The 23,374-nt window shown below is 42.0% G+C and overlaps 1 protein-coding gene across 4 annotated transcripts in view; it reads left to right on the forward strand.

Moving 5' to 3' along the window:
• Positions 1-23,374, forward strand: part of WDR72 (WD repeat domain 72) — a 311,593-nt gene that overhangs the window by 47,080 nt on the left and 241,139 nt on the right. For all 4 annotated transcript variants that reach the window (XM_083183882.1, XM_083183885.1, XM_083183884.1 and 1 more), the window contains one exon: positions 16,658-16,822. In XM_083183882.1, coding sequence (XP_083040008.1) covers positions 16,667-16,822 — 156 coding nt within the window. In that variant the 5' untranslated portion in view covers positions 16,658-16,666. The remainder of the gene's footprint in view (positions 1-16,657; positions 16,823-23,374) is intronic.

The following is a 23,374-nucleotide window of genomic DNA, read 5'->3' on the forward strand; positions in this document are numbered from 1 at the left end:
TAGATATACATTACTGTTTTACACCTATATAATCAGGGTTTCTGCTGTCCTACCATTTTCCCTCAAGAGCAATGGATGATGGACCAGAGAATCCTAGGATAATAAGGTGCATAGATAGAAAATAAGAGTCACTTCTACACTATAGTATTGCAGGGATTATCCTGTGGCCCAGGTGAGAGAGCACCTACAGTATATAGTAGAGAATGAAGATACCTGTGTGGTTTAGTTCAGGAAGGTTCTAAATATTCAATCCCATCTGTGCTGAAGGTCAGTCCCGGGCCAAAAGATTACTAGTGGCCCTGCATGTATGTAAAAAAGAAACTGTACGCACAATGGTACCAGCATGCGTACTGTTTCTTTTTTTATCAGCACATGATTTTATTATATAGATGTTCTGGTACTTGTTTCCTAGCACGGCCACAACGATTTAGATCGTTGTGGTCGGAAGATAAAAAATCGGATCGATCGCATCGCATGCGATTTGGTCGCATGCGATGCGACCGATCCGACCGACCGATTTTTCACCCGATTTTTTTTATTTTTTCACCCGATTTTTTTCAATTGCCCCCCCAAATGTTACTAAGTGGGCTAGACCCCACGATAGACGTCAACCCGAAGCGTGGCGAGCGCAGCGAGCCCGCGAGGGGCGGCGGTGCGCGTCCTCCGACCTTTTCATTCCCCTACTATCCACGTCGGCGTGGAGTTGAGAATATATAGTGTGGCGAGCGCAGCGAGCCACCGAGCCCGAAGCGTGGCGAGCGCAGCGAGCCCCGCGAGGGGACGCGTATAACTTCACAGGTATACGCGTCCCCTCGCGGGGCTCGCTGCGCTCGCCACGCTTCGGGCTCGGTGGCTCGCTGCGCTCGCCACACTATATATTCTCAACTCCACGCCGACGTGGATAGTAGGGGAATGAAAAGGTCGGAGGACGCGTACCGCCGCCCCTCGCGGGCTCGCTGCGCTCGCCACGCTTCGGGTTGACGTCTATCGTGGGGTCATGGCGGGCACATAAAAAATGTGAAATGGGTCATATTGGCCCATTTCACCTTTTTTATCATTTTTCCCTATGTGAGATGGACTTAATCAAGTCCATCTAATCTTGTGCCATTATAATGGCACAAGACCGACGCGATCCTCCCGATTTCAATGTTAAAAGATTTTTTAACATTGAAGTCTATGGAAAAATCGGGTGAATCGGTCGGTCGCATCGCGGCCGATTTTAATTGGTCGCGACCGACCGATTGACCCGATTTCTGTCATTCAAAGGGAAAAAATTGTAAAAAATCGGCCACATCGTGAGGATCGTGTCCCTTAACCCCTTCCTGACAGAGCCAGTTTTTGCGTTCCTGACAGAGCCCTTTTTTTCAAATCTGACATGTCTCACTTAAGTGGGGATAACTTTTTTTTGCTTTTACTTATCCCAGTGGTTTTGAGATTGTTTTCTCGTGACACATTGTACTTCAAATTAGTGGTAAATTTGGGTCGATACAGTCTGTGTTTTTTTGTGAAAAATACCAAAATATCGTGAAAAAATGGAAAATTTAGCGATTTGCAAAATGTTAAATTTTCTGCTTGTGAGACAAATAATCTCACCACTCAAAATAGTGAATAACTAACATAGACCATATGTCTACTTTATGTTGACATCATTATTTCAACTTCCTTTTAATTTTTTGGGACACTAGGAGGCTTCAAATATGACTAGCAAATTCTCAAATTTTCAAGAAAATTTCAAACACTGATTTTTTTAGGGACCAGTTCAGTTCTGATGTGACTTTGAGGGACTTGTATGTGAGACACCCCCATAAATGATGCCATTTCAAAAACTGCACCCCTCACAGTATTCAAAACAGCATTTTGGAAGTTTGTTAACCCTTTAGGTGTTTCACAGGAATTAAAACAAAGTGTAGGTGAAATTTCAAAATTTCTTTTTTTTTGCAGATTTGCAATTTTAATACATTTTTATAAGGAACACAGTACATTTTACTAGAGAAATGTGACTAAAAATTGATTCCCCCAATTCTTTGGTTTTCATAAATATCCTATATGTGGCCCTAGTGTGCACGGTGACCAAACCACAGGCTTCATAATAGAAGGAGCACCTACTTGATTTTGGAGACTCCTTTTTATGAGATTATTTTTTAGGCACCATGTAGGTTTCTAGGCACCATAAGATGCTAAAAGTTAGGAACCCCCCCACAAGTGACCCCATTTTGCAAACTACACCCCTCAGGGAATTTATCTAGGGGTATAGTGTACATTTCAAACCCCCAGGGGTTTCACCAATTGTGGTACAACTGGGCAGTGAAAATGAAAAAAAATAATTTTTCATTTTCACAGCTCAGTTGTATCAAAATTGGTGAAACCCCGGGGGGTTTGAAATGTACTCTATACCCCTAGATGAATTCCCTGAGGGGTGTAGTTTGCAAAATGGGGTCACTTGTGGGGGGGTTCCACTGTATGGGTGTTTCGGGGGTCATTCAACCAGAATCTGTGCTGCAAAATCCAAAAATCACTCCTTCCCTTCTGAGTCCTGCCATGCACCCAACTGGTATTTTTTGGTCACATGTGAGGCATTGCCGTACCCGGGAGAAATTGGGGCACAGATTTTGGGGTGCTTTGTCTCCTTCATTCCTTGTGAAAATGAAAAATTTTGAGCCAGATCTGCATTTTTGTGTAAAAAAATTTAATTTTTTACACAAAAATGCAGTTCTGGCTCAACATTTTTAATTTTCACAAGGAATGAAGGAGACAAAGCACCCCAAAATCTGTGCCCCAATTTCTCCCGGGTACGGCAATGCCTCACATGTGACCAAAAAATACCAGTTGGGTGCATGGCAGGACTCAGAAGGGAAGGAGTGATTTTTGGTGGTGGAATGAATGGCGGGTGCTATGTCGCATTAGCAAGACCCCCGAAGCACCAATACAGTGGAACCCCCCCACAAGTGACCCCATTTTGGTCACCAGCTTTGGGAGGGGGGCTGGCGCTGCGGCTGGCGGGGGGGTGGGAGGGGTGCTGGCGCTGCGGCAGCCGGGTGGGTGGGAGGGAGGGGGGCTGCCGGGTGGGAGGGGGGGGGGGCTGGCGATCGTTGGTGATCGGTGCGGTATACGCACACACACACACACACACACACACACACACACACACACATATATATATATATATATATATATATATATATATATATATATGTGTGTATATATATATATATATATATATATACATATATATACACACACATATATATATATATATATATATATATGTGTGTGTATATATATATATATATACACACATTTGCACATTATATTTTATTTTATTTTTAACTTTTCCAGCAGCAGCATGATGCTGCTGCTGCTGCTGCTGCGGGGGGGAGGGGGGAGGAGGGGAGCGCAGCGTGCGCTCCGGACGTAGCGGTGGAGCCGCTGGAGCTGCTGCTGCTGCCGGGTGAGTGCCCGGCGGGTGGGAGGGGGGTGCTGCCGCTCGGTGGTGATCGGTGCTGCACCGATCACCACCGATCCCTGTGTTACCGAGCGGCTTAGCCGCCGGTAACACAGGAAACGCTGTGAATGGCTGTTCAGATTTGAACAGCCAATCACAGCGATCGCCGACCGGGGGGGGCACCCCTGCCCCCCCTGGGCGGCGAGGGGGGATGTCTGCTGTCAGGGACAGCAGACATCACCTAACTGTCACTGCGTCTCTAGACGCAGTGACAGTTACAAACCATGACGTACATTTATGCCATGTGTCGGGAAGTACTTCCCGACCATGACGTAAATGTACGTCAAATGTCGGGAAGGGGTTAATTAAGAGCCACGATCACTCACGATTGTGGCCGTTCTAGGAAACAAGTACCGATGTTCTTAATGAAATAGGTATACAAGGATGCATAGACCACATACAAAAGATAAAAACACCCTGTAGTAATGAAAATGTTTGGAAATCACAAAAAGTACAATAGACAACAAGATAAATGATAATGCTATAGGTGAAATATATAATAAAATCATGCTGATAAGAGAAATAGACAGATGAGGAATAAGATAGAGATAGAGTAAGATTAGGATATAGAGGAGCTTAAACAGAGAGGTAGACAAAGAGAGACAGACAGAGAGAGAGTAAGAGAGAGAGAGAGAAAAGTGAGCTAATAAATTTGAACCAAGGTGCATAGAGAGGGGAGGCGGTGGTACTCATAACATGGGCCAAGCAAGTTGGAGGGGCCCATTGGTGATTGTCCCACTTTGCATCCCCTATAACAACTGCGCTGCTCATAGTGGGGTTTATTCTAGTTCACTCTTTCTGACAAAATCCTTCTTAGATGGACAAAACCATGTGCACAGCAGGGGGGCAGATGTAACATGTGCAGATAGAATTAGATTTGGGTGAGTTATTTTGTTTCTGTGCAGGGAAAATACTTACTGCTTTATTTTACACTGCAATATAGATCTCACTTTAAAGAAAAACCTCACCCAAATCTAATTCTCTCTGCACAAGTTACATCTGCCCCACCCGCAGTGCACATGGTTTTGTCCATCTAAGAAGGATTTTGTCAGAAAGAATGAACTAGAATAACCCCCAGTATATTTGGCCCTTTTGGTTATGTACCTCAATACCCATGTGCCGTTTAGCTTTTGATGGCTCTGATTTTGAATTAAACTGTCCTGGTAAAAGGACGGCACAGTGGAACCCTATACAAAATGCAGTTTACTAAACCATTTGTTTTTTTACCTCTTGTACTAAAGCTGCTCACACATAGTAAGATTTTGGATTAAACTGGCCACCCATTACACAAAATGTGGTTTAATTCAAAATCTGATCAGACTGAATTCAGTCACTTTAGATTTGATCAAGTTTGAAAATCCAGTTTTCCACTGAGCCCAATAAATGTGTGAGGCATACTTGCCTACTTTTACTATAAGCATGGATGTGTACTGCTACATCTGAGAGGCAGGTGTGTCATAAAAACATCTTACATCCAAATATATTCGAGCTCTAAAGCAGAAAGTAAAGGCCCCCTTACATTTGTCCGACTTGTCATAACAACGACAAGTCGGACCCGATTGTCCCAGCAGCTCCCCGGGAGGGAACACATGCGATGGCACTTCATGTGCCAAGTTTTGCATGTGATGAATCGCATGCGATTTATCACATGCCACTCCCGGGGAGCTGCAGGGACAATGGGAGCGGGGGACAGCAGCAGGAATATGCCCGCAGAGTGGGCAGGGGGGGGGGGCGGGGTGCAGGGAGCCGGGCAGGAAGCCGCTGGGCAGGGAGCAGGGGGGGCGGCGGCGCAGAGTACCAGGGAGCCGGGCAGGAGAACACGATGCAGCAGCAGCACTTCCAAAAAAAAAGAAAAACCCCATACAAACGAATAGGAAGCCATTAATTGGCTGAGACCTCTCTCAGCCAATCAGCGATTGGCTGAGAGAGGTCTCAGCCAATCGCTGATTGGCTGAGAGAGGTCTCAGCCAATGAATGGCTTCCTATGCGTTTGTATGGCCCTTTTTTTTTTAAGTGCTGCTGCTGCAGCGTCTTCTCCTGCCCGGCTCCCTGTACTCTGCGCCGCCCCCCCTGCTCCCGCTGATGCTGCCCGGCTCCCTGCGCCTGACTCTGGTAGGTCCCCTGTTGTGGGGGAGCACGGCTCCGGGCAGCACATAAGATTTAGCAAATCTTATTGCAGCCCGTCCGACCTCCCATCTCCGATCCGATGCGCACGGGGCCACGCATCGGGTCGGAGGGGATGTCACCATATGCGATTTGGGACGATTTCACGGCCCGATTCATCCGAATCGGGCAAAATCGTGCCCAAATCGCATAATGTAAGGGGGCCTTAAGATCTACTTGTTGATACTCCTGTATTATTTATTTATTTATTTAGTAACAGGTTCTTATTAAGCGCAGGAATTTTGTTGCACTCTACATTTGAAAACAGTCGGGATATGGTCAGTAGGTCTACAAGCATTGGGTCGACAAACATTAGGTCAACATGCATTAAGGTCGACATGCATTAAGGTCGACATGCATTAAGGTCGACATGCATTAAGGTCGACATGACTGAAGGTTGACATGGGGAAGGTCGACAGTCAAAAGGTCGACATGTGGTTTTTCAAATTTTTTTGAGCCAAGATGTGCCGACAGGCGGTATTTCATGCCCTATCATCCACTAGGATGTTGCGGGAGAATAAAATTGTGTGCCAAGCATAGTGAGGCACCGTGCCCAAAGTATGGCGTGCGCAGTGAGCCATGCAAGGGGACGTAGTGCTTCTCTTCAGTGTCCATGTCGACTGTGTCAAAATCCGGGACAAAAAAATGTGAAAACCCCCATGTCGACCTTTTGACTGTCGATCTTCCCCATGTTGACCTAATGATTGTGTCAACCTAATGACCCTGTCGACCTAACCCATGTCGACCTTAATGCATGTTAACCTAATGGTGTCGACCTAATGCTTGTCGACCAAAATGTTATCTACCCAATGATCCCAACCCAAACAAACTGGGCAAAACAATCAACACAGTAGTTAGTGTATTGGGTTTTATAAGCAGTTCCATATAAATGGATGCAATAAACCTTATTAAAAAAATCCATTTAGCCAGAGGGATCATTGTGCCTTTTAACCAAGTAGTGAAATAGCACTGTTGATCCCATTTCTCTGATTACTCCCCCCCCCCAAGAGTATAACAGCTACATAATGGGGGTAAGGTGTAATCTGGTAGATTTATAGACTCTTCAGGGAGTCAGGGAGATGGCTACTATTCAGGGAGTCTCCCTGACAATCAAGTGGTGGCAATACTTGTGTGCTCAGTGAGTACAGATTCTGAGCTAGCTGTTCCTTTGGAATGACAGACTAAAATTATATTATGCTTTTGACATTAAAATGTGGCCAATCTATTTTCAGACACTGTTACCATGGAAGTCAGGCAAACAGATACAGTAGAACAGTAGAAAGTTGCTGTGCCTCTGTGTGTATTTTGCATACCACAATGTTTTGTGTGTAATAGTAAATGTTTTTATACTACAGTATATTTCATTTCAATAGCCTAGAAAGTATTTTTTGACCCTCCATAGGAATCTGCTATATGAGGACTGCCTGCAGAAAATGCAGAACAATATGACAATATTAATTCCAAATTAAAACTATGAAAAATTGATATTACTTATCTCCTCCTTGCATTTCTAAGTTTTACCTAAATTACAGTTTTCTATGCTATCTGTACACTCCACTGCATATCATTTATCTGACTGCTATAATTAGCGGTGTTAATTATTATGTTGTAATAATGAGCCAAGCCTTTGAAAAGAAAGAAGAGTCTGATTGTGGCATCATTGCTCTTACGCTAAGCTATTCAGTAGAAAGATGCATCCCTATAAGATCCCGTTTATTTTTCTGTTTTTATTAGATATAACTGTGAATGCAAAGAAAGGTGATTGCTTTTGACTGCATGCAACAAGAATGGATAGAGTTCACGACTGAAATTATGTAGTGATGCTATAAAACTTTATTTTTAAAGCAGGTAAACTACCGTTTTATAGTAGGTCAAATATTCTATGGAACAATTGTATGGATTTCTGCATTAGCGCTGATAGGAATATATTTAGGAAATCAAAGGCACCTAGTACAGTCAGTAAGCAATTTGTTATCCTCTTTAAAAGCTGTACACGATAGGGGAGCAGAGAGCCATTAATACAGTAAATTGAATAGCTGTAGAATGTACTCGTTTGTAGGCATAGAGTGTGCTATCGGAAGATAGAGTGTTCACTCTCATCTTCGGCAATAAATTGTAATGGTACAGTGGCAGATAGCATCCACAGCAAAATTGTGTTTTTGTTTTCTTTAGATTCCAGCATCTTTATATTTTCCCTTGTCATATACTGCGTTTTGTCATTGTGGCTGAAAGTGACAAGATAGAACACTGGGCTCATCAAGATGCTATTGTGGTGTTTTATGTGGAGAATAGTGTAATAAAACAAGAAATTTCTAAGGAGTACCCAGGCTGTTTTATTTCCCTCTCTTTCTCTTTTTAAATGATATCTCTTATACAGTTGGATCATTTTCATTATTTAAGTTTGCTGACATATATTTCATGTAGCGGCTGTCTAGTAGGTTGTCACTTTTACAATTGGGTAGAAATGATCAAATATATTTTACACGGAGCAACAACAACAAAAAAAGGAACGACACAGATATAAAGTCTGATTGTGACAATATTTATACATTATTGTATAGTTCTCTCATTCACCCTAATTTCCAGGGACAGGTTTAGGTTTTATGGAATTGTTCCTGAAATGTCCATATTGTCAATACTGTGTTAAATTGCCACTATCTAGTCTTATTCCCTTGGCTTTATAAATGACTACTTATGGAGGTGCTTCATTTTAAAGGGATGTAGTTAATATGCCGACAGTCGGGAATCTGGCGTTCGGGATGCCGACACCAACATCCCTACTGCTGACATTAATACCACCCAGAATCCCAGTGCACAGGTACTATGGTGGATGGAGCTAGCCCGCAAGGGGCCTCATTGTGCTCCCCTGCTGCCGGCATTCCAGCAGCCAGAATCCCGCCTGTCGGGAAAACATTCGGAACCCATTTAAAATGCTCCAATTAAAACCAAGTTCAGTAAAATGTCATGATGTACTTGTGTGGGATTCCTCCGGGTACTCCGGTTCCCTCCCGCAATCCAAAAATATACTGGTAGGTTAATTGGCTCCCAACAAATTAACCCTAGAATGTCTGTGTGTGCGTGTACATGTGGTAGGGATTATAAAGTGTAAGCTCCACTGGGTCAGAGACTGATGTGAATGTTCAAATATTCTCTCTGTAAAGTGCTGCGGAATATGTGTGCGCTATATAAGAAACTGTTAATACATAAATTAATGATGGTAGCTGCAATGTTACATATATATAGAAAGCAGAAGAACATGGGCCTGATGTAGAGTTGAACCTGTTGGGTGTAATTTCTCACTTACTGCATGCACAGTACTAAATGCGTACTGTATGTGAGTTCTACGCATCGCTTCAATCACACTTACTGTAGTTTAGTGCCCTTTAACATTAGCAGTACACACATGTACCAGTGATTACATTTCCGTTCTGTTCGGCACCATTCTATTAACATGTTCTCTCTGCACTTTGCCAAGGTAGGAACATCCCAATACAGCTGAGATATTCCACCTATTCACATGTACAGATGCATCTATAAGTATCTTCCTCTGTGTTGCTCATACATAGGTGCTCTTTGTTCTAGAGCATGCACAGTGTAAATTTACAAAACATGCTTTGCAATGGACTTCTCCATTAGCAAAGGGTCCCTGGCAACTATAAGCCTGATCCAGAGCTGGGGGCATTACTGATGTTTGTGCAATTTACAGTAGTGATTATTTGCTGCCTATTATGTACAAAATGTCTTACTGCGCACATATGAACCAAGATGTGTGATGGCGTATGACATCACAACTGAATGATACGGACTCTGTTATGCGTGGGTGGTTCAGGGAGGAAACTTTGAGGTGACCTAAATTCATTGCAAAAAAAATTAGGTGTCATGGGCATGTAATGGGAGTATCATGGGTGTGTTTGGCAGGAGTTTATACTGTCACCGATGTTGCAAAGATGGTGGACTAATCTTTTACCCCAGCACACTAGTACACAAAAGACATTTTTAAACTGGCATTAGCTTATTTTCACACTTGAAAATCTGTGAGACATCATAGCATACTTGCCAACTTCTTAGCTGGGCTTTGCGGGAGAGAGGGGGCGTGGGAGCACTCAATTGTATTTTGGATAGCTCCACCCATGGACCCACCCCATTTGGCCCATGGGCGGAGCTATCCAAAGTACATTTCAGAGGGTACTTTAGAAAGTTTAGCACTACATTTTTCAAACTTGAAATCCTTCTTTCTTCACCTTCCACCCTCCACGCTGCTGCTTTATAAAAAGAATTGTTCCGCTCCTCCTGCACCCTCATTACTGCTTCATAAAAATGTTAGAAGGCAGTGAGGAGGGGAACAATTTTTATGAATCAGCGGCAGCGTGGGGTCTGTTGTGGGCGGGGGTTTGAGAGACAGCCTGAGCCTAAAGTAAACAGCGGGGAGAAGAGGGAGAGAAGCAGGAGGGAAGTGCCGAAGCAGCCAGCCGCTAGCTTACCATGTCATCTGTGGCGCTGCCAGGCTGCCCTCTGCTGCTCCTGAGTCCTTTTGCCTCCTCTGCTGCTTGCTTGTGGTGATCCCGCGGCTGCCCCATGCTGTGCTGTTGCCGCTATGATGGTGACCACGTCCTGTCCCACAGAACCCTGGCCGTCATTTAATAGGACAGCCGCATTTAGGAGGTTACCGTTGGCTCTGCACTTTGTGACTTGCGCATGCGCAATTTTGCCAGGCAGGCTAAAATCCGGGAGGATCCAATACATTCCCAGGAGAAAGGATCGAAAAGTGAGATACTCCCGCTAAATGTGGGAGGGTCGGCAACCCTGCATCATAGCCGTGCATGACCAGTGTCACCTCTGTATCAGGCCTATGTTTATATTATAAAGTATGTTGGCAAACTATAGTACAATAAAATTAAATACTGTATAAGCACGTCTGATTTCAGTAACATTGCTTTGTCTTTGAGGCGTAGATATTATACTGACTGTTTTTTCATGGTTCCATTATTACCAATTACCTCTCATTACAGTACACTATGTAACAAATGTACTTTATATTCCGTTACAATATAAATAAACATATAAATACAGTGGCACGCTGGCATGTGCTTTTACATGAATATAGGGACAAATTCAGACCCATTCATTAAGGGACGAATATGGCCCCGTCCCTGATGGACAGGGATTTTTCGCCAAGCCGTTCAATCCATAGTGGGAGGGAATGGGTGGGCAGGGGGTTGGAGTATGGGAATGATCAGTGTTTTATGGGCGTTTCCATAAAAATGTCCAATCGGGGCAGGCGGCTGATGTCACATGATGTCAACAGCCCGCAGTGTCATTCCACAGCCACTTTTTACGTAAGGTCCCCTGGCCATACCATGCGCACCATGACTGGTGAGCCCTATACGGGGTACCATCTAAGGCTGGAGCCCGGGGCTGTCCCCAGCGTTCCAGGGCGGTGGACGCCAGGCTGATACGTGTAAAATTACAAGAAAAAACATTTACAGCTTTTTACAGTCGAACTACAAGTCCCAGCAAGCATCCCCCGCATGCTGGGACTTGGTGAACCACAAGTTCCAGCATGTGGGACAATAATGGACCCCCTTGGACTTGTAGTTCACCTGTAAAAATGTTCAAATAAAAAAACAGACACATAGAATATTATAGCTTTAATACACACATATTACTTTTACTCCAGTATACAATACCATTCCAGGATCCAGTGGTGATCTCCCCTGCACTTCACCTGCACTGACAGCAGGGGTGAGCCGGCTCCCCTCGCACTCAGTGTTGGGTAAGGTGTCTTCCCATGCACTAATGACAGTGAGAAATGCCACTGTCATTGTGCTGTAGAAGCCCTCAGCCCTGATTGGCTCTAGGCATCTCCATGGAGGGGTGAAGCCTGGGGGGACCCCTTTATTGAGGGGGTCCCCACTCCCCCAGGTACCCCCTCCAGGGCTGACTAGCCACAATGCGCATGGTACGGCTGGGGGAGCTTACATAAAAAGTGTCCCTTACTGTGGCATGACACTGTGGGCTGTTGGAGCCCGGTGCTGGTTCAAAAACACAGGGGACCCCCAGTTTTTTTGTACCCCGTATTTTTGGAACCAGGACTGGTCCAAGAGTCCGGGGCTGGTTTCAGAAATACGTTGGGCCCCTACGCTTTTTGCTCCTCATATTTTTGGAATCAGGTCTGGCTCAATGATTTTTTTTTTTGCACGAGATTTAGTTTAAATCTCTCCTTAAATGGCTTTTTTCTAATTTCAAGATTTACTGGGGTCATCAGATTTCACAGAGTATCACAGGTGTTGGCTCTATGGTGACTGACCATCCCAATTTTAGTGAACAGCGCCGATTTGTGGACTTCAAGAGGTTGGGGATTACAGGCAAGTGCATGAAATTTCATAAAAAAATAAACAAACTTTGTAAGAAAGAGGACATGACTAAATAAATGAAGTAGGGTAAATGTAAACTGTAGACTTGATTTACATGGATCAGGGACTGGACTTTTTGTTCATACTTTTGTATTAAGTATTGGGAGATATGCATCTAAACAATTTTATTCTCTTCTGGATCAATCATGTGAGTAATTGTCAGCTTCAGATGGGTGACAGAATGACATATGAAACTCTGATGGGACTGGGACTTGTCATTGCCTTGGGCTGCTGAAATGTCTAATAATCTGATTCTTTTAAAAATAAAAATCTCTGAATTGAAAAAAAGACACTGACAAAAACAGGATCAAAATGGATGAGATTATCAGCATTGCCATAACCATAGCATGAAAATGAAAACTTGATTGATTAGTATTTTTGTCAACTGTAAATGAGAATCAGCATTTCGTGGGATATTTCAATAGTAAAAAAATATGTAAAACTGTATAGAGATATAGCTATAGAAATAAGAAATATAGTAGTATGGTCATCTGTACATAAGGCTATGTGGAATATTCTTAGTGTGCTCATGGCATCATTTGTTTTTTTATATATTGTTTTGGGTCATATACTGTAGACGTGCATAGAGAAACACAGACTTAACCAAAATCTGGATTTGATAAATATGCATGAAGTAGGTGTGCATAGGGTACCTTGAATCCAAAGGTATAACTACCATAGGTTCAAAGGATGCGGCTGCTATGGAGCCCATCTTTGCTGTCAGTTGTTAAATAGACGGCCCTTACAAACTTTTGCTATGGGGCCTACAAATATCTAGTTACGCCCCTGCTTGAATCATTAAGTGGCAAAATCCTACTTTTACAAGAATGCTTCTTTATCTGCTTTTTATATTACATCGACAGTTATCACAACATACTGTATGGTGTTGTTTTGTGCATGTGCTGGCTGGGTACTGTGCATAAAGTGCTCTTGTACAGGTACACAAACTGATACAGAGATGCATGTTCATCTGTTTGCAGAATAAGACCAGTGTGAACATATACAGACCTTGCCTAGAAACCTAATGTGCATATACTATATGCAGATATGGAGACCTTCAAACAGATCTGGATTACGGCCTAGCAGGGCCCAGGGTACTTAGTACAGGAATGCCAGGGTAAGAGAAGGGGCTATTTAGATGTGCATACCTTCCAACAGGATCCATCCTAGGAGGGACAAAATGCTCTCTATCTGGACCTCCCTCTTAATATATTATTGGTGTCACCTGTGTTGAACTATTTAATTTAAGTTATTTCAACACATTCATTCAATCATAAATTAATAAGGAAATCCATGTAGAGAGGATTTTGTCCCTCCTAGAATGTCAGGGTGGGAGGTTTAGATTGTGTATATTAAATTTCAACTACTTGAGTATAATTAATAATGTCTGGGTACTGTTTAAAGTTTCATCGAATTAAGAGACAACTATTTTTAAAAAGTTTTCTTGTAGTGAAATAAAGACGTCTTAAAGAACCTTAAAATACACGTAGAATAATAAAAATCTGTTTCATCTATCTTGTTACATGCACAGCAGCAGCCTCTGTTGTAACGTGCATGGGTGTAAGCAATGATAGTGTTGGGCTGAGCCCTCAGCCGGGACCGCTGTCACAGACACCAGAGCGAATAATAACGGGGTGCCACCAAAAAAACCACACGCCAACACAAAATGGTACACTTACAATAACGGTACCCCAAAACAGGCGTGAGCCCACAACTGTGAGCCTCTCCGAATCACGGAGAGCTGGACTAGGAAAATAGCAAAAACTAAGGACCATGGGCAGCTTGCACGCAAATATAAAAGTTAAGGAATCGGGCTCCACTGGAGCACTTACGTAACCAGACCGGTAATGAGCACGCCTGGGGGGACTTGGCAGGACCAGATGGGGATAACGCTGACCAAGATAGATCCGGACCAGGACTGGAGAACGACCGCAGCAAGGTGGCAGCTGGACCACGGCTGGACGGTGGCAGCAGCACCAGAGTTGGTGCACGGCTGCAACACAGTGAGGAAAGCACCTGGAGCAAGGCGGACCGGGACAGCAGAGTTCAGAAGGCACTCTGCAGTGAACAATATCACCGGCGGGGCTGTGCTGGGCCAGCTCCCTTAAAAGGGATGCACTGGCCAATCAGCCTCCGCCACTGGACCAGGCCCCCAGCAAGCCTTAATCTAAATCAGCTGGCCGGGCGCGCGCCACCCGGCATCCCCTGGTTGCCTGGCAGCCTCCAGGCAACGCGGGCCGATTACTGTCAGTGTCCCCCGGCCGGGCGGAAGTTATGTGCCGCGGCCGGGCGGACTTGTGCCCGCCTGCACGGACACCGCCGGGCGGAAGTACCCGAAATGCCCTTCTAAGAGTGCCGGGACGCTGCTGCGGCGGTGCCGCAAGAGAAGCATTGTCAGCGCGGCTGACATCTGTACTACACACTGTACACCTGGGACAGAAATCATGAGAGCTATCGATATCACTGACTGAGGGGGGCTTTGGGTAAAGTATTCCCTGCGTCCCCCCTTAACCTTGCTATGCCCACAAACATTGTGTACTTCTCAAATCTTATCACTGTAGAGGCAGAACTCCAGTCGGAAAGGGTGTTCTGAGTTAGGCAACACATTGAGGATGATGATTTGTAGTACTGTAAAGCAGGCAGACATGCTGCTGATGCAGAAGTGTAAGCACTATGAGATTTGCTATGCATACACCAGTGGTTATCAAATAATGTGCCGTGACACCCTGGGATGCCTTGGGACACTTCCAGAGGAGTTTGGTGGTTCAGGCCCAATACAAATATTTTATGGTCAATGTAATAGGCAAAACCAGTACTTGCCGTTGCCGATCAAAAAATATGTGGACAAATAAAAGTGAATCTTTTCCCTCATCATATAATTGAACCTAAATATGACATACTGTATAAACTCATTTACCCATAATTCAAAAACGTTTGGGAAGCACTGGCATACGCTATTTTCCAGTACACTTTTCTTTTCAGTCATTTATGATACAGCCTATGGGTGCTAACCGAATAGCTCTGAAATCCAGTAGCCCTTGGGTCAGCGGCGTAGCTTTGTTTGGGGCGCCCCCCGCCATTAATGGGGGCGCCCCCCGTGCCCTCCCCCCATTGCCGCATGCTTACCTGTCCGCGCGTCCTGGCTCCCCTCCTGGCTTCAATAAATTGTATGCAGACGGACCACGATAAAATGGCCACCCCCATACCGCAGACAGTTTCAGAGAACAGTCTGCTTTATGGGGCGGCCATTTTATCGTGGTCCGTCTCCATAGCATTGATTGAAGCCAGGAGGACGCGCGGACAGGTAAGCATGCGGTGGATGGGGGGCGGGGGATTACTATAGCACCGCAGCCCCCCCCCCGGCGCCCCCATATGCACAGCGCCCCCCCGCGACCGCGGGGGCTGCGGTGCTATAGTTACGCCACTGCCTTGTGAAGGGGCAGGGTATGAGCAGTGAAGGGGCAGGGTATGAGCAGACTGACATGTAACCTGTCTTAGTAAATATGTATACAGACTTAAAGTGAAATGTCATATCTCATGGCTTATTGGCTTATAAGGTTATATTATATCAAACTACCAAACACCCAAATTAGGGATTATAAGTAAACAAGACAAATAATAAACATGTATAGTACAGGGGGGGATAGCCATTACTATTGTGCTTATGGGGTGGGTGAAATCACTTTAATCAATAATTATTTTATTTTACCACTGGTCAAGTAGGGCTAAAGAGTAGTGGGGGACAGGACATGCCCTTGCTATACTTGCCAACTCTTGCGTGCCCACTCCAACCTCCATTCTGCCTTTCTAAGCATGAGGAGTCCTGATACCAAAATATGCTCCAGTCTATGGATGGATATATAAGAATTTATGTTGGGATGCACAGTACAGAAAAAGATTTTGGGAATGCTACAGTACACATTGTTATGTCCACATTTACATGAGCCCAAAAAGTTAATCTTGCCAGCAGTTTTCATATCATTGCCCTACTGGAGATGTAGTCAGGATCTCAGCAGTCAGGATCTCGACAGTCAGAATGCTGACAATGGTATCCCAATGGTTACAATGCTGGGGATCCTGACAGTAAGTACTGGGATTAGGGTTAAGCACTAGGGGGAAGATTAGGCTCTGGCTGCTGGGCAGGGCAGGGTTGGGCTGCAGGAGCATTGGTTAGGTGTACAGTTAACATACTCACTGCTATATTGTAGAATGCCGCTGTGTGTATTCTGACTGTAAGGATCCCAACAGCTGGAATTACAATACCCTATTACTAATTACCATCCTACTGATGCATGCAATAACTGCTGCTATGACAAACAGATACAAATATTTTCAACATGTGAGAAAATGCGTGTGTTTGTTTGTTGATTGAGATAACTCCTGTTGCTAATAAGCAATTTCAGTTTTTAGTACTATGGGTAATAATGAGTATTTAAATAAGGTCAAATGTTAAACTTAATAGTTAAACGAGTATTGAAAGAAAATATGTTTTAAAACTTTGATGGTGTCAGAATTTTCAGTATTTATATTCGTAACCTGAACTGTTGTAGAAATATAAAAAGTTTGTTATTTATTGCAGACTAAACTCATGATGAAGAGCAGTACCCAATCCGTGGCACTATGGGGAAATCGAGCCCCTGCTCACAGTATCACAGCCATGATGATAACTGATGATCAAAAAACCATTGTCACCGGAAGTCTGGAGGGACAGATATGTCTTTGGCATTTGTCAATGGAAATGAAGGTTTGTGAATAAAGACTTTTTTTTATTAAGTTGAGTGCATGGATCCATGTGTGTGATTGGGTTACATGAAATGGTTGCCAGTTATAGGATATGCAAACACCTTAAACTCAAAAATGTGTGTGTGTGTGTGTGTGTGTATATATATATTAGACCACTACTATAAATGTAAGTACCATATATATATATATATATATATATTAGAGATGTGCACCGGACACTTTTTCGCGTTTTGGGTTTTGGGTTCTGATTACCTTCAGGTTTTGGGTTCTAATGGGTTTTGCCAAAACACCCCCTAAAGGTTTTGGGTTTTGGGTTTTGGGTTTTGGGTTCTGATTTTTTTGAAAAAAGCATAAAAATGGTTAACATTGCATAATTTAGGTGTTTTTTTGCTCCTATGCTATTATTAACCCCATCAGCTTTCTTCTCCACTCATTTACAGTCTATTCTGAAGACCTCACACCTCACAATATTGTTTTTAGGCCAAAATGTTGCACCGAGGTAGCTGGATGACTATGATAAGCAAGACAAATGGGCGGCACAAACACGTGGCCCATCTAGGAGTGGCACTGCAGTGGCAGATAGAAAAACTAGGCCCCAAAGAGCACATTATTCAAAAGAAAAAAAGAGGTGCAAGATGGAATTGTCCAAGGGCCCTCCCACCCAAACTAGGCCCCAAAGAGCACATCATTCAAAAGACAAAAAAGAGGTGCAAGATGGAATTTGTAGAGTTTTATTTTAGGGATCATATATCTCTCTTATCCCAATAATGGTTATTGAGATTGAAATATTATATAAAATATATTTATTATATCTGGTATTGATATAATAACATATATATTTGACATCTGCAATTTTATTCTAATAGACCTTACAATACAATATGCAGAGTACTTGTCATAATTTGATTCCCCAAATATGAGAGTTCGAGACTTGTAATTTTAGCTCCAATTGGAGGATTTTATTTATAGGCAAAACAAACCATTACAGAATACATTAACACAGTAATTTATGTATATGCTATTATATATATATTTATATATACGCCTCCTTGCTTATATTACATAAAATTACATTAAACAATTGACAGACTTAGACTGCTACGATACTAACATAAATTGTAGACTTCAGTATTCCATAACTTTATCAACAACTGAACATTTATATCTACCATGATTACTCACTCACTCCAGCCCATCGCTTCTAGGTTCCGTTCCTCTCTCCTGCTCGTGGCTCACATCTCTCCTCCTGACTCACTGAATGGGTTTCTTGCTGACTGTCCGTGTGTGTCTGTGTGCGAATGTGAGTGAATGTCTACTCTATCTCTCTCCTTATATCACAAATACATGAATTGAAGTTCCCTGTTCTCATGACGTTATTGAATTTATGGATGCTAATGGTGACAGGGTCTCCTGCTTGTCTGGACGCTAGTGGTAATCTCCATTGCCTGTTTCTGGGCTCTTCCTGTGCATCAATCTATTTTACACTCCTGTTGTCAAAATACAATAGTGTCTTGTCTGTCCTGCAAAGTAACTTGGATGATGTACTAGCAGCTACATTCTCCAGAAAGGAAACCAGATGGCTGGAGTCTGGCCCATAGTGTATACATTGCTTAATTAATAAATATAGATATATCTGGGGAGGGTAACAACACTCTACTGTATCTGCTTAATAGTATGCCTTAGACATTTTGTCTCCTAAATTAATTCAGTTGCATTTGATATGTTACAAAGTGGTCATTCATATTATTTAGTAAACCCAAAAGCTATACTACGATGTCTAAACATTAAACTCTGATGTCCTAATTATTAAGCTATTCCTATTTTTATATACACATACATAATTTATACTATGGTTAAAATCACATTACATTAATGATGGTATAAAACAATATCTATATGCCTATATGGTAACAGTCCCCCGCTTGTGACCATGAGAAATTATTTTGATTGGTCACACAGAAAAATACCATACTTGCTTCATATATATTTCCAAACTTTCTTTTTCAAACTATCCTAAACATAAATTAACCATTAGTATGAAATATCCTTCATTTAATTAACCTGATTTACCCAATAATAACTAAATTTGACCAGGACAGAAGGTTTTTATATTCAGTATTCATGAGGAAAATATTTTCATTGCTACAGACAGTTATATGCCACGCCACGGCTTGCCTTGTAGATCTTGTTTGGTCGATGTGTGAGGACACTTTCCTTGTACTGTTGCTCACAGTGATTTCCTGGCTGAGGGCTGTCACCTGTGTGGGTTGTAGTTCTTGGAGACACTTTACATTTGCATTTAAATGCACGTAGAAGTAGAATTCTTCATAGAGGCTGTTGACTTGCTTGAAATGTTGCTTTACATGTATAGAGGCTGTTGACTTGCTTGAAATGTTGCTTTACTTGTGTGGCCCTTGGAGTGCTGTGGTCTTGATAAATTTCTTCACCACAGTTTTGCAAAACACAGTGCCTTTGATAAGCCTCATTAATGCAGTCCTTAGCGAGTTTGCTTTGTATGTCCTTTACGATCCTTTACGATTATCGCTGTGATCGTGACAAGTGTCCTTGTGCGTCCTTTAAGATTATCGCTGTGATCGTGACAAGTGTCCTTGTGCGTCCTTTAAGATTATCGCGCTGCAATCATGATAAGTGTCCATGTCTCTCTTTAACCCCAACCTCGTTGTGTTGAACAAAACAGTTTGTGACGTTGAATACAGCAGTTGAAACTTTAACCAAGTATTTTTGCTTTACTTGTTGATAAGAACATTTATCTTCAGGCATTGGCAGGTAAATGTCTGGGATAGATTCTAAAGGATCCACTCCGTCTATACTAAATTTCCTCACTGAATAATAATTTACCATTCAGTCTCTGATCTTTTACCTACCTTCCTATATACTATCTTATCTTAAACTAAAATAACCATACACCAGCTAAATCCAATAACTAACAATAATATTTTGATTTGGCATATCTATGAAAACATCCTATCAATACATATTTTGATTTAACGTATCTATGACAACATCCTATCAATACAACAAATGACTATGATTTTGCTTCAAACAAATATTAGATATCTATTAAGAATGGGTTTGGCTATATCTGATTCCTTCCAGTGTTGTGTGATATGCAGCCATGTGCATATACAATAACTACAATATTCTATCTATGCTATTATTCATTCTCTTAGACTTGGTTGAGTCTGTATTAAGAGAATGGTCCATCTCAACAACTAACAAAACATTTTTCTTTTCCAATTTGATGTAAGGCATACCATTCTTTGTCTGATATTTAAATTAGTTTGAAGCTTTTTAAGAAGGAAGCGTATATATAATCAGCATATACTCATATGAAGAATATGAAGAAAAAATAAAATATTTACAAGGTATATACAATGACATAAGAATGAGGATCATATGTGTGAATTGATCGGCAATTAAAAATGTATGTACAAAAGGATTCTGCATGCTTGGTGGTTAGAATAAAGCACACTGTAAATGGAATGTCCATGTGTCACAGTGTCCTGACAAACAAACAAACAATGATTGCTGTAGTGAGGGGGTTAATGAACTTCTCCTGAAGAAGAGAAAAGGGGATTTTGTCCATGTGTCCAGAAAACAAATAGTAGTTGCTGTATTTAAACCTTTTCCTTCTCTGAAGGACTGAAGAAAGAAAAATAAACTAATAAAAAAAAAGTCCTTTGATTTTTGTCCATGTGACAGTTTTTGGATCCTCCTTAGGTGACAAATACAAGCTGTGCGAGGTACTGGCTCTTTGCATAATTGCAGCAATAAAAGGGTTAGTAGAACTTTGGTGTAAATTGGAGCTTTGTTTGGGGTTTTGCATCCATTTGTATTAAAGCTGCTTGTGCAGAACTTGTAACCTAAAATTGAAACAAAAAGAAATACAATTACTATTATTGCTAGTGGTGTGACATTGCTAGCTATATCTTTTGTGCTATCTGCTGGTCCAACATTGCTGGCCATGTTTTCTGGTTTGTACCATTTCTCTCCTCTATGTAATAGTATATGTCACTGACAACATAAACTTTGCTGCAGGTATGATGCAGGTTACATTTAATCTGGATCTTGTATCCATTTAAACATGTGGCAGTTCCTTACACCACCCAATAACTAGATTTAATCTATAAAGTAAATGAACAATACTCCCTGTTGTCATTGCCAGGATGCATCTTTTCTCGATTTGCTTTTGGTGGTCCTGCGAGTTTCTTCAGTCTGGAAACTTGGAGCTTCTGAAAAATATACTTGTGTGGCGAAAAACTGGTTAAATATGCTTGGTATGACTCGGGGCTTCATGTTTGACCAAACCTAAAATAAAATGGTTAGGACTCCAGGACATATAAACCTTCTCATCCTGGTGATGCTTTTTAGCATTCCTGTACTTCTGTGTGGTGTTCACAGATTGACACTCTGCATGTGGTCTCTCTAAGAGACTGTGGACATTTGCTCCACCACTAGATGTCTCTAACTGCTGTGTGGGGGTTACAGAGATGGTGGAACCTTTTGTGTGATCATGCATGCTCAAATTCATGCCATTGCTCAGCTCAGACATATTTGTGGCTGAATACATTTGCTCATTTAATTCTGTGACAACTTTACCTACAATTGGAGTGTGTGTGTACAAGGTTATTGCCAGTTCCCTTTTCCCTGAGGGCAACACAATTCCTTTTGTCACAATAGGGACTATGAGTGTGGATTTTGCAGAATCACTCTCCTTATTGTACTGATCTCCCCCCTTAATCAAAACAGTGCAGGGGACATCTCTCATTGCTCCTGCCTTATTTGTAGTAATATTACGTTCTCTCTCTATTACAGAGCCCTGATTAGCATCTGTGACCATTTCAGACTTTGTAGTCTGTTTGTGAATGAGCCCCTCTGTGGTCTCATCCCTGCTCCTAACACCTTTGCTGGGTGCTTCTGTGATCCCTTCATGAGAGATCTGGGCAGTTTGTTCACAATCTACCAGAAAATTTACTTTTGTCTCAGAATTCTTCTGAGTACACTTCTTAACCTTTAGGGATTTTAAGAAGGAATGCACCTTTGCATTCATTTTCAGGCATGCGCTCTTAAGACGTGAACCTGATTTCTCTTTACATTCCTGCTTAACTTCTAAAGTCGCTGCTCTGTGCAGTTTCCTAAATGCTACAGCAACTCTTTTCATTTTCAACATTGCACTTATTTTACAATGCTGTATTTATATTTTGTACACAAGATATCCTCCCAATGAGAGTGTCCGGATTCTCAAAGTTAACTCTAATATCTGGTACTAATTATCATTTATTTGAAAATGCTCATTTCCACTTTTATTTATTCTAGGCCTTTACCATCATGAAGTGCCTATTAGTAACATACCCCACTGTGATCTTGCAATGTGTCAGCAGGCTAACCAGCCCTTGTGCTGATCCTAGTAAATATAGTATTAGTTAAAAATGTTTCTGAATGAGTCCATATTATCAATATCTAAGCGTGCACTCCCAGATAATGGTAACAATGGAATATCAGTTCTGTTTCACCAATACGTTATTCTAGGTCTACAAACAATGCAAGATAAAAATACACAATAGTATTACGTTTTCCTAGATACATCCTCACTGTGATTCTGTAGGTTAGGTAGCCAGCTTCACGCATCTGCTACTCCTTATAAATATTATAATCATACAATCAGATACCAAAATTCACAAGTCCTGCTGCGGTCGCCATTGTAGAGTTTTATTTTAGGGATCATATATCTCTCTTATCCCAATAATGGTTATTGAGATTGAAATATTATATAAAATATATTTATTATATCTGGTATTGATATAATAACATATATATTTGACATCTGCAATTATATTCTAATAGACCTTACAATACAATATGCAGAGTACTTGTCATAATTTGATTCCCCAAATATGAGAGTTCGAGACTTGTAATTTTAGCTCCAATTGGAGGATTTTATTTATAGGCAAAACAAACCATTACAGAATACATTAACACAGTAATTTATGTATATGCTATTATATATATATTTATATATACGCCTCCTTGCTTATATTACATAAAATTACATTAAACAATTGACAGACTTAGACTGCTACGATACTAACATAAATTGTAGACTTCAGTATTCCATAACTTTATCAACAACTGAACATTTATATCTACCATGATTACTCACTCACTCCAGCCCATCGCTTCTAGGTTCCGTTCCTCTCTCCTGCTCGTGGCTCACATCTCTCCTCCTGACTCACTGAATGGGTTTCTTGCTGACTGTCCGTGTGTGTCTGTGTGCGAATGTGAGTGAATGTCTACTCTATCTCTCTCCTTATATCACAAATACATGAATTGAAGTTCCCTGTTCTCATGACGTTATTGAATTTATGGATGCTAATGGTGACAGGGTCTCCTGCTTGTCTGGACGCTAGTGGTAATCTCCATTGCCTGTTTCTGGGCTCTTCCTGTGCATCAATCTATTTTACACTCCTGTTGTCAAAATACAATAGTGTCTTGTCTGTCCTGCAAAGTAACTTGGATGATGTACTAGCAGCTA

The sequence above is a fragment of the Crinia signifera genome, chromosome 4, assembly GCF_055691185.1.
Source record: "Crinia signifera chromosome 4, ASM5569118v1, whole genome shotgun sequence".
NCBI lineage: Eukaryota > Metazoa > Chordata > Amphibia > Anura > Myobatrachidae > Crinia > Crinia signifera.